The 11680-nt window shown below is 52.3% G+C and overlaps 1 protein-coding gene and 1 long non-coding RNA gene across 2 annotated transcripts in view; one reads left to right on the top strand and one right to left on the bottom strand.

Annotated features, from left to right (window-relative positions):
• Nucleotides 1–6971, bottom strand: part of LOC125749523 (protein capicua homolog) — a 36284-nt gene extending 29313 nt beyond the window's left edge. Inside the window, 2 exon segments of the mRNA XM_049026858.1 lie at nucleotides 1–2419; nucleotides 6651–6971. Coding sequence (XP_048882815.1) covers nucleotides 1–2291 — 2291 coding nt within the window. The 5' untranslated portion in view covers nucleotides 2292–2419; nucleotides 6651–6971.
• Nucleotides 6972–7000: 29 nt separating this feature from the next.
• Nucleotides 7001–7973, top strand: LOC125749527 (uncharacterized). Its single transcript, XR_007399946.1, has 2 exons — nucleotides 7001–7423; nucleotides 7571–7973. It is a non-coding gene; the product is annotated as an uncharacterized LOC125749527 (long non-coding RNA).
• Nucleotides 7974–11680: the final 3707 nt, after the last annotated feature.

Raw genomic sequence — 11680 nt, 5'->3', positions numbered from 1 at the left:
TCCATCTCCTTGGTGCGCATGGACAGGTGGCGTGAGCAGTAGCCCCGGCGCTGCGACTCCTTCATACAGCCCTCCCGTGAGCACAGTCGCCGCCATTGCTTGCCGTTGAACTTCTTGCGGATGCCGTTGGGGGTGCACACCACGTCACCCTTCTTGTACTTCTGCTGGGCAGCTGTTAGAGGCGTGCGAGAGCGCGATGACGACGCCGACGAGGACGTGGAGCCCGAGCCGCCGCCCCCCGGCGTGCCTGAGCTCGCCGCCTTGTCCAGCGGGACCACGGGTCCGCGAGACCCCGACGAGGACGGCAGTGGGGGCAGGTGGGGCGACCCAACGCCTGCTTCTGGGCCCAAAATCGCAGAAGATGGCGGGGGCTGCGGGCCGGCCATGGCGGTGAGAGAAAGGTGTGTCGTGCCCATGGGGGTGCCAATACCCCGTCCCAGGGCGTGGTGAGAACTGGGGTAGCCGGGAGGCTTAGAGAGAATGTGCCTGGGGTGCTGTGCCACGGTCTTACCCCCCACCTCGCCAGCTACTCTGTCCTCCTGCAGGCGGGCCATGCTGAACTCAGACACCTCGATGTCCTCCTCCAGGCTCTGAGGCTGCTTCTGGATCTGTCTGTCCCGCTCCCTGTCCACCGCAGGTCCAGTGGGTGTGCCACCCGTGGAGGGCGGAGCAGCCAGGCGGCCAAGGTGTCGACCCGGCCCTCCCCCAGACGGGAATCCACAACCCAGAGGGGGCCCCGCAGCTCGGCCCAGCGCCATGCCACTGCTCAGTTGGCTCACCTCCCGCTCCAGCTCCATCTCCATGTCCACCCAGTGCTCACGCTCCTCCCGCTCGCGGTCCCGGCCTGCCTCCGGCTGCGGCAGCTCCCAAGGGTTCACCAGCAGGCGCAGGTGCTGCCAGGGCACCCAGACGAGCTGTGCAGCGGCCATGTGCCGCTCCTCCTCACCGGCGTCGGCATCGGCCAGTGTGGCAGCATCTTCACACAGCGTCACACGGCATGGCACTGCCGGGTGGCCGTCCACCTGGGACACCACACCTTCCCTGAACAGCTGCCGTGCCGTCTCTTGGCCCTCACCCCCAAACGGCACCACCACACGTGTCCCCACTGCCACCGGGGCAGAGCCTGGCGGGGAGGCATCCAGGATGAGGTCCACAGGGCCGCCCTGGGCCGTCCCGCCGGGAAAGGGGTAGTGCCGCAGGTAGTTCTCGCCATTGAGCTGTACGGCAATGCTGTGTTGCTCACCGCTCACCCTACGCACCACGCCTGCCCGGTACACACTGGAACGAGGCCCCGCCTCCTGACCCTGGGCCCCACCTTCTAGCACCCCTTTGCCATCCCCATCACCACGTCTGCATCGGGCCAATATCCTCTGGTTCTTCAGTCCTTTGGCGAGTGCATCCTCCAGCCCAGCAGGCAGGCCCCTGTCCCGGTCCGGGTCTCTGTGCGTGGGGCTACGTGTGGGGCTGGGTCGCAGGGCCAGCCCAGAGGGACTGCGGTAGGGCCGCGTGGGACTCAGAGTGGGGTGCGGATTGCTGTGCGTCTCCAGGACCTCCAGGTCTGCCGAGTGCTCGCTGGCTGTGTCGGTGGAAGATGAGCGCACGGAGTTCGGGGCTCCGTCTCCCTCCCCGTCTCCCGCCATGCCCCGCTCTCTCTCAGCGGGGGGTCTAACGGCAGTGGCCCCGGAGGCACATTCGTCTCCCAGGCCGCTGTTGTGGCTGTGGCCATCCGTGTCCATGCTGTCCTCACCGGGTAGGGCGCCGGGGGCAGTGGGCTGCCCGCTGCTGATACCATAGCCATTGCCATGGGTAGCACTGGACGTGGCTGCCGTACAGTGCTCATACATGTACTTTTTCTTGGGCACGCGGGCTTTGAAAGTGGCCGTCTTGCGGCTCGAGGGGGGGTTGGGGCTGCTGCCCGAGCTGCTACTGCTGCTGCCCCCGTTGTTGTTGTTGTTGCTGCTGCTGCTGCTGCTGCTGCTGCCTCCACTCCTGTGTGTCCCCCCCACTCTGGATATCCCCCTGTCACTGTCATCTCCCAGCTTCTCGCAATCCTCCAGTCGCCCTGGGTCCCTGGACCCCTCACCATCCGAGGAGCCGCCACATCTGACCGATTCGTCCTGGGATCTGGGTGGGGTCTGTCTCCTAGACTCTTGTGGGGCTTCATCAAGACTGTCCCTGGCCTTCTCTCGCCTCTCTCCCTCGGACGCCGTCTCGGCAGGCCCCCGCCTCTTGCCCCCCTTGGCCCGGGTGGACGGGGGGGAACGTCCTCCTGGCTTTTTAGCAGACTTCATCCCTGCCTTTAGTGCTCCTGTAATTTGGCTTTTTACGTTAAAGTGCTCCCCAGCTTCTCTTCTGCCACCTCCTTCCTCTGCCTTCCTCTCTCCCAGATCCCACCTGTCCTTCTCCCTCCTTCCGGGTTCTGAAACACAGAGGAGAGGCTGCGTTATTGGCTAGCTGCCGGGAGAGCCGCTAACGAAGACGCCCCGGTTAACGGGCTGCACTTAAGAGGTGAGACTTTCGGTTGGGTGCATGGGTAACATGTCAGAGACTCTCATTGGCACCTCAGTCGACCATATTAAACACTGCGGGGATCTAGTGCAGACTCCAGAGAGCAAAGTGCAGCCGAAATCTGAGCCATCACATTTATTTTTACTCACAGCATTAATTAGTTACATTAAATATGTTGCATCAGTAGGTAATACCGTGGTATGCTGCAGTACAGAGCCATTTCATTTTAATATTTATTTACAAGCAGAGCTGATATCATCAATGAGGGCAAATGACCAATCTTGCAGAGACAAACCTATTCAGGCTAACCTCATCACTGGGGTGAGGCAGTGGTGGGATTTGAACCTATAACCTTCGGGCTCACATCAACCACCGCTTCATGCTGCCAAATGGCCACATGGTAGAAAGTGATCGAGCACGCCATCGCCGAGCTCCATGTCTATCTCGAATTAACAGGCGAGGCACAAAACCCTTTCACATTAAGTGGTGGCCCCCACCCCTTTACGCCAGGCTTGGTACAGCATCACGGCGCCGGTTAGGTCTGCATCCCAGTAGAGGTCACACAAGAATGGGCCCAGAGCGATGGGCAGCCAGAGTGTGGAGGTTCTGGTCCCGCCTGCCGGGTGCGAGCAATCCTGCATGTAGCAACGAGGCAAGGGGATTTTCCAGAGCTTTCGTCGTTCACACTGACTCTCTGTTTCACACTTAAGTTGCAAAAAGGGACAATTTTAGCTTAATCAAGCATGCGGCAGTGTAATAATAAGGTACGAAGCTGGGGAAAAATAAAGAGCAAGAGTACACAGGAATCCAAAGGCGCAGATGCCTCAGACACACAGTCACTGACACACACACACACACACACACACAGATGCTGGTTTCCTGGTAGAGGTGGGGAAATTCTTCAACCCCGTCACTTGAAAGTTTTGTTTTCTTCTCCCCCCACTCTCTCTACAGTGGCCGTACTTTAACTGTTTGTTTGCTATGACAATCAGCCCCCACTTCCTGCCATGGCCTGTAACATCACTTCCTCCCGCTTTTTCTTTGGTCGCTTTCTTGTCTTGTTCGTTTCCCCTTCAGCCCTGACTCTTAGTGTAAATCTCAGATTTAACAAAAAAAATATATATATTTTAAATCTGACTGGTTGCAATATGAGTGTCTGGTGGCACTGGCTCATTTAAAAAGTCAATCCATTACGTGCGGAGATGACTCCATTTTGTCAGCGCTGTCATTCCCGTCTCTGATATTTCGGAGGACGAGGTGATGCCGTATCCCCAATGGGGACGTACATGACAACACGGGAGGACGGACCCCCAGCGACACGGCAGTGCCGTGCTGCCAGCCATTTCTGCAGCCATCTGAGTGTATGCCACGAATGTCGTCTGATCTTGAGGAAGCGAGAGCACGCGAGTTTCAAACGTGTGATTCAGATCCTCGTGAGCGAGACGGCGGGTACGAAGTGGCAGTCCCGCTGGAGCAAAGACCCTTTAGGGCCCATTAAAAAAACATAGATGAGAATCAATAAAATATTTCAGACGATAAACCCGTCACACATGAGGGGTAGGGAGAGGAGCGGCTGCAACGCGGCCACACTTAATGCCGCCTGCACCCCCTCACGGCTCCAGCTGGATCAGGACGGCATGTTCCCTGGAAAACAGGGGACTTGGAGCTGGACCTGGACATCACTATAGCTGTTGGCACACAGGCTGCCACCGGTTCTGACCCCAGGTCTTACTCGTCGGACCTGCTAGGGATCCTCTGTGGCCTTACAGCATACCATGCAGCCTCTGTGAGGAGGGAACCCCAGACCACCAGGATTGCCCCTTCACCCTGCCCACAAGTCACATCTATATCACTGTCAAGATACCACTCTGTCTCCCCAGCAAATTGTATTTTATTGCATATTTATTATATTCACCGATTCTGCTTATTCTTTTACCTCCAGAAATTAAAACAACATTAACAGAACAAGCAGACCTGCAATGAAAATAGCAGCCGTCCTCCCCTTCTCGGCACAGGAGCCGGCAAGGGGTCCGAGGTAGTCGCTTCCATGCAGGCAGAAACGACAGAGACAGCATGCAGTAAAACCCTCGTTTACTACGATGGCTATGCAGCACACAGACGGACAGCCTTCCCCTACACGGCATACAGCATGCTGAGGCAGCTTGCCCAAACTCCCTTGTAGGGTTTGCAAAAAGGACGAGCACTGGGTATTAGTAACACGTCACCACACGGCAAAATCATGCTAAGGGGCCTATGACTCCAAGAGTCCTTTGCATAAAGGGAAGCCGGACCTCACAACCCGGCGTCAACACACGGGACCCAGGTAGCAAGCCGGCTGGCTGTCTATATGACATGCACGGCTGCACAGAGCTTCCTGGCTGCTGACCTCTGCTCTCTCCCCTGTAAACGACACCAGGTGTCCAGTGCCCTGCGATTGTGGTGCATAGGGAGAGCTGTGGGACACTTTGGGGGGGGGGGGGGGGGGGGGGTGCTAGTCTGTGCTGCATTGTGCAGGAAGTGCACCGCACTGGAATGTGGGTGTTCTGGGCTGTAGTTTCCCATCCCATAGCGCCTGAGTAGCCTTGGTTTAAGTGGGTCACAGGGGAGCAGGCAAACATGAAAGAATGAGACCGTGATCTCTCTCACTCTCACACACACACGCCTAGCTCACACACCGTCTGAGAGATCGCGACCTACGTGCGGTACTTTTTCAGACAGTTACTCTGGCAAGAACGTCAGCTGCGGAATATATGTTGTGGCTGGTAACAGTTAACTACAACACAAGAGCAGAGATGCCGAACAGCGTGGTAACCATAACAGACCCAGGCAACAATCTGTGGCCGCGTACAATCTTCCTTCGCTCTGGAGAATCCTCACCTATCGAGCAGCGGGATTAAGTGTTAACTGCGCTGCCAAAGCCGAGTCGATCCCCCCTGCAGTTACACGGTCCACATGTTGACTACCGCCAAGCAGGATCGGCGTCGTTTGAGACGAGTCACGTAGCGGCAAGTACCGCTAGAGTGGGGCAAAGTAGCTTAAACGCAGCGACGTTAAGAAATGACTTCTCGCACAAATGACCAAACTCCCCGCCGCGACAGCGGCACGTAAGGGATGCCAGGCGTACTACGTGCTTGAATAGGTGCCATTTCACCAACGTGAAATAACTTAGATCAATCGTAGCCGTACTAACACGATCACGTTGCGCTTGGGGGGGAGACACCAGCCAGCTGACTAAGGCAGCTACCTTGATGCGGCTGGGGGAGGGGTGATATTTATCGGGGGGCACGGTTATCCCCACAAGGAGTGACAGCGCTACCAGCAGCCCCGGGAGATCGGCCACGGCGGCCGGATCACGGTGCGCCGTCGGGGCAACCCGGCACAGTTCTTGCGTGCTGGAGCACAAAGCGTAGCCGGCACCGAGCGACTATAGCGCCCGGCGGACAGGCCCGCTCCGGCTTACGCTGAAGCGCGGCGCTAAAAAACAACGCAAAAAGTGCATAAAAGGCGGAATAGACGGAGAGCAGCACGGAAAAACTTGCATTTCCAGGGCGCCCAGCTAACTGCGGGCGTAGAGCAGGTCGTGGCGGCGGCTGTTATCACAGTAGTAGCTGGTAGTAGCTAGCCTGGATCGGCCGCGCGTACTTTTAATAGTACGATAGTAGCCGGCCAGAAAACGGCTTTTTAAAGACAGTTGTGACAAAACACTGACATTAAGTGCCTGCGGCGGCTGAGCCGGGGGTTCGTTCCGTGGCCTCGGTGTGTTTACGTGCCGCCTGTCCGGGAATCCCAGCGCCGCCGCTGCCGCTCTACTCGGCAGTCAAAGTCAAGTTTACCGCTGTCAATCGGAGCGGAGCTGCGTCGCGTCCCGTTCGCTAGCCAGTTAGCCAGCTAGCTAAGCCATTATAACATTTGACAAAGTTTAGACTGTACACCCCCACCCCTCCTCCCCGATCCTCCCCTCTCCCGCTTCTGCTCTCCGCTACGTTCTTCGCAGCACTTCATCCCTATTTTTTCCCAATTTTCTTTCCGTGGCATAGACGGAGGGTGCCAGGGAAAAGAGCACGGAAGACAGACAGCTAGCTATCGATAGCAGCTGCAAAGCTATCCAGGCAGCTAAAGAATATAAACTCGCTTAAACTCACCCAACAGAAAGGTTCAGTTGGCGACAGACAGATTTACGGTGCCGTCTGCAGTTGGAATATCTAGTACGACCAGGAGTACAATCGAATTGCCGTCCATGGCTGCTGTCTGTCCGAGCTTTCACTTTATTTTCCTCCGTAAAACATGTCTTTTTTCACGGCAACTCAAAGGAGAGGGAAAAACTATCTGAGTCCCTTTTCCACTACAGTCACAAAATGGTGAATGAACCACTAACAGCTGGGCCGTCCAGCCAATCAGAAATCACTGACACTTACAGTAGCCTATAGTTGTGGGATTACAAACTACAGAGCATGACCGACTGTCAAAGTACTGTTGATTGACAAACATCTTGAACAAATAGCGACTGGGGAAAAGGCAGAGCCGCAGCTTCGGCAGAACGGTTACAGTGTCCAATCAAAGTAAGGGGAACCTTAGGAACAGGGAGAAGGTGGGCCAAGGAAAGGAAGGGAAATGCCGGTAGCCAATTAAAAATTGCTGAATGCCTCCTCTAAGTCGATTACCGGTTGTGTTTGCTACAACTGACACCACAGGGACTGCCCCTAGATCCGCGGTGTACCCTGGGAATTGTCGTCCGTCTACCCCAGAGATTCCATAAGCGGCGCTGTAGAACACCTGCTAGAAAACTACATATGCATTATTAATTTTCACGACATGGCCTAGAGGGAGTGGGACGAGTGACATGGCAACTGAATTGGGGCGCGGAGCGTCGACTGAAGATTTTTTTTCTCCAAAGTTTTGTTATTTTGATCGTAAGGTAAAACGTGCAGCAAATATTGCAATATTACCCCACGTTTGGATTTATATGTGTCCTATAACATTGTGTCATCAATGTTCTACTTTATTTTGTTGAATTCTTTCGCTTTTTCACTCTTCCTTTTTCGTCGCTCTCTTTTTCTCTCAGCAACAGACCCTCACCTCGCCCCCCCAGCCAATCATGATTCTCATCGAGGATCTTCTTGACGTCGACGATCCTTGTGCCCCGCCTACTCCATACAACTTCAGTTGAGTTCTAAGTTGACGTCACTGAATCATCCTCTGATTGGCTAAAAGCTACAGACTCTTTTACCCAATGAAGAACTACAACGATGATGTCATCACGCATGTTGCCACCAGCTGGACTGAAGAGGCGTGGTCTGGAGTAAACTCGTCTAACCCCATGTTTACTTAAACAAGGCTTGTAGTATAAAATAGTGTATATGGGTATAAGTCCTAAAATGTCTGTTATGTCGTTTTGGTAGGTAGGAAACTGCATGCATTTTCTGTATTTTTCATATATTTTTTTTATAAACAATTGTGTGGCGTTACGATTTAGTTTTATAATAATTATTACGAGTTACGATAATGCTCGTCTGGTCATTTACAAGTTACAATTAGGGAAGTAAAATGTTTATTGTACATACGCAATGCAACGCAGTAACCGTTACATAATCACACTTGCGAACATCGTCGCGTATAGCGAAAAGCAGTTACTTATGAATATTCACGTAAAACTGCGCCCCCTAACTGTCATGTAAGTAGTTCTGTTCGCCCGAACAAGACAGTTGATCGAAGGAATTATCTGGGTCCCCACAGGCTAAAACTGCCGCTAATTCAAGATTACTGCATTTAGGGAACAGAAACTGACACTGCTACAAGACTGCAACAGAGATCAGTACTACTACTGAGCGGTGAAATAGATCCGGGGTGACTACTGGATGGGGAGGGGGAGTAGAAATATCACTGTGCTGAGATACAGAGACACCTACAGGTTAATCGGCGATTCTACACTTCATAATACATACAGTCCAGTTCGCCGTGGAATTTTTGTGGTTTTATGGGGTATTTTCAGGATGTTTATGGCCTAACTGTAATAACTTGTAGTGTATATGATAGCACGTAAGCAGCGGTGGTTTTTGTATGCATAAGCCGGGAGGGAAATCGGACACTGCTGCATGTTTATGTGTGAAGTGAAAATTCATTTAGGAACCACGTTTAATTTAAAGCACGTTTAATTTAGCATTTTATAATTTGAATTCTCTGAAAGAAATACACAGATTGAAGCCAGCAGGTAACAGCCCTGTACGCAAAATCGGGATTCCCCAGGAAACTGCTTGAGTTTTGGCAATGCTCAAGTTTAAAACATTAAGTCGGGACTTGTTTATTGTTGCTACCTCTAGTATCGTAAAAGGACACTTTTCAAAGGTGCAATAACGATTGTGGGAATTATGCAGCGTCACAGCACCACCCAGGCGGAGGGTAACGTTATGAAGGCCATACAGTAGGAACCCGGGGCAGCGATCCAAAAAAAAAAAATGTACGTGCTACAGTTCTTTCGATCGACCTTTTTAAAATTCAGGGATGCGTTTCACTCCCCTATGTCGCGCTGCATTTGAAGCCAACGTAACGATTCTCTTTGAAGGTCATGTGTCCTCGACTACTCCTGCAGAAGGGATGACATCATGACAGAGCCGTAGGGCTCCGGTCCTGGAAGCGGGACAAAACCGCTGATCAGACCGGCCTGCCGCAACCCACACGGAACGTGTCACATAAGGGCTGCAAACAGAACAAGCAACGGAGTAAACATTTGCTTATTTGTTGCGTTTTCTTTGCTTTACAAATTAAGCACAACTAAACTATAGATTTTTGTTTTTGCACGATGAAAGCTTGAAATATTTAGGCAACTTCAAAAGTACAACCAGAGGTGAGATTTATGTTACGACCGTTTCAGTAGTATTATGACTAATCCTGAAAGTGTACTCTCAGTACCGGCAGAAAGAGCCTGTGGAGTTTTTGCATCCACAACAGATTCCAGTTTCTCCACCCCTGAAGTCTAAACTGACCAGTTGGCTGGCATGAGAACGGCTGTGATTATATTTAAGGGCGGGCATGTTTTTTTTTTTTTCTTTTTCTTTTTTTTTGCTAAAATGTGTCCCAACCTCAGAAAGCCTGAACAAAACATTTTCTTAAAGCTGTAGTGCTCCTCAGATGATGACATTGTTGTGCAATGGCCGCTCTCACTTATTTACTAAGCTCTCACCCTCTCGCTGTCCTGAAAGCTTTGACCCTTGACCTAATCCTTGCCCAGTTAACGGCCAATCTCAGCATGGGCCACACTCACCCGTCAGTCAGCCATCAAGGGCTGGCCCTCCCGCCAGGCAGCACGCTGTCTGATTGGCCTGCTGCTGCCAGAAACCAGACAGCCATTGAAGGACAAATGAAGTGAAACAAACAGAAGAAGAGATAGTTAGACAGCAAGACAATGGGAGTGGCGGACGGTGACAAGGAGAAACAAGAGGGAGATAGCGTCATGGTTCTAAAACGAAGCGCGGCAAATGGAATAAAATACCTGTGGCACCAGTGCAGGCGCGTTAGCAACGTGGCTAACATCTGCCTTATGGTACTGCCCGCACAAGTGTTAACTAGAGACATGTCAGTATGGGGCCGTAAAACTTGCTCGAAAGTTTAATCAGCTTGCATCCATAATGAGTGATAGTCACAGGCCACATTTTTTGCTAGCGGCAAGTGTGGTGAAAACCGAACTTCTGCAGTTGTTCTAGAGGAGTATATATTTAGTATTCTAAGGTTGTTGTGTCTTGGTTCCAGAAGTAGTTTTTTTAAAATAAAAAAAAAAAAAAAAAAAGTGTGGTTTTGGTGTGGTTATCCCGGCCAAGTTTTCTAACATTTCTGCCTAGCTCTGGTGGACCACAGTCGCGAGGCGCCCTGGTTTTGGGTAGCAGACTCAGGCAGGGTGTGGATTCCCAGTCGTGGTTTGGCATGGGACGAGCGAGTCTGCAGCTGGGTTCCAGGGACCGGTCATGGCATTTCACCCGGTCCGCTCTGGGCAAAGGGGCTCGACGGACCACCGAAAACACGTCCGCCATGTTTTCACACAGATAAGTATCCTTCTGTTCCAGAGATGCACTCTGGAGACCCAGGAGGCAGCTGATCATCATCATCATATCACATTAATTAATTACAATCTTACATTATATCTGTGGTTATTTGTATGTTCCTGGTGGTGCCTGTTAGCCACATATAACTGTCATGAAGCTATCAGTTGGATCTTCATTGTGTAAACTCAGTACACGGTAAATCTCTTAATTATACATAATGACTAACGTTTGGATGTCTCCTTGAAACAAATCATTTTTGCAATGTTTCACATTTCCGGGTTAGAGATTGAGTTAGATTGAGTTAGTCGGTTGTTCGGTTAAAAGATTAAAGCATACTATAGTTTTAGGCTAATGGTCTGATGGTAAATCCGGTAATAGTTCCACAAACACAGGAAGGATCTGGGAAAGTACTGAGACCTCTGACCCCCATTCCTGGCTAGTAACCACACAGCAGACAGCAGCGAGCTATCAGCTGGCTCGGCCATGTGGCATCGTCATGGTAACCCCGCCCTCCCCCGGGTGCCAGCAGCAGCAACGCCACCTCTCCCAGTACAGCAATGCGCCGACGGCCGTCCCGCCCCGCCCATACCAGTCCGGGCCAGGCCTCTCCGCCCGTGCTCCCTCCTCCCATCTGCAGAGAGCACTGCAATCCTTCACGTGTACACTGGCTGCCCTCTGGCAGTGCAGGGTGGGGGGGGGGGGTTCTCCATCCCAGTGATCTGGTCTCTAAATCATCGACAACATAACAGTACAAGGAAACGGTGATTTAGACTAATTAAGTGTGACACGAAGCGGTTGAGTCATTGCGGCACTACAGCACAGTAATTCAAGCCTGAATATGCGAGCGGCGTCTAAAACAGCGCAAAGGACCAGCAATATTACTGCTCTCTCTGCTGTTCCTTTTTTAATTACTGCAAATCACTTTGTTGGCCATTTGTATCATAGTTATTATACCTGCGCACAAGGTAAAACTCAAGGGAAGTCGTTACGGGAAGCAGCTATGTGTCTGGAGGTCGATGCCTTTTTTCCGGACAGCAGAGCAGCCAGTCAGACCTAGAGGTCACTGTACAGGCCGGTACCTCCACAGTCTTGGCTTTAGGTAGTGCAGATATTTGCCGACAGGAGCAATCCTGCAGGAA

The sequence above is a fragment of the Brienomyrus brachyistius genome, chromosome 9 (genome assembly GCF_023856365.1).
Source record: "Brienomyrus brachyistius isolate T26 chromosome 9, BBRACH_0.4, whole genome shotgun sequence".
In the NCBI taxonomy this organism is placed as follows: Eukaryota; Metazoa; Chordata; class Actinopteri; order Osteoglossiformes; family Mormyridae; genus Brienomyrus; species Brienomyrus brachyistius.
The sequence above is the reverse complement of the archived record's forward strand: the minus strand, read 5'-3'. Positions and strand labels throughout refer to the sequence as shown.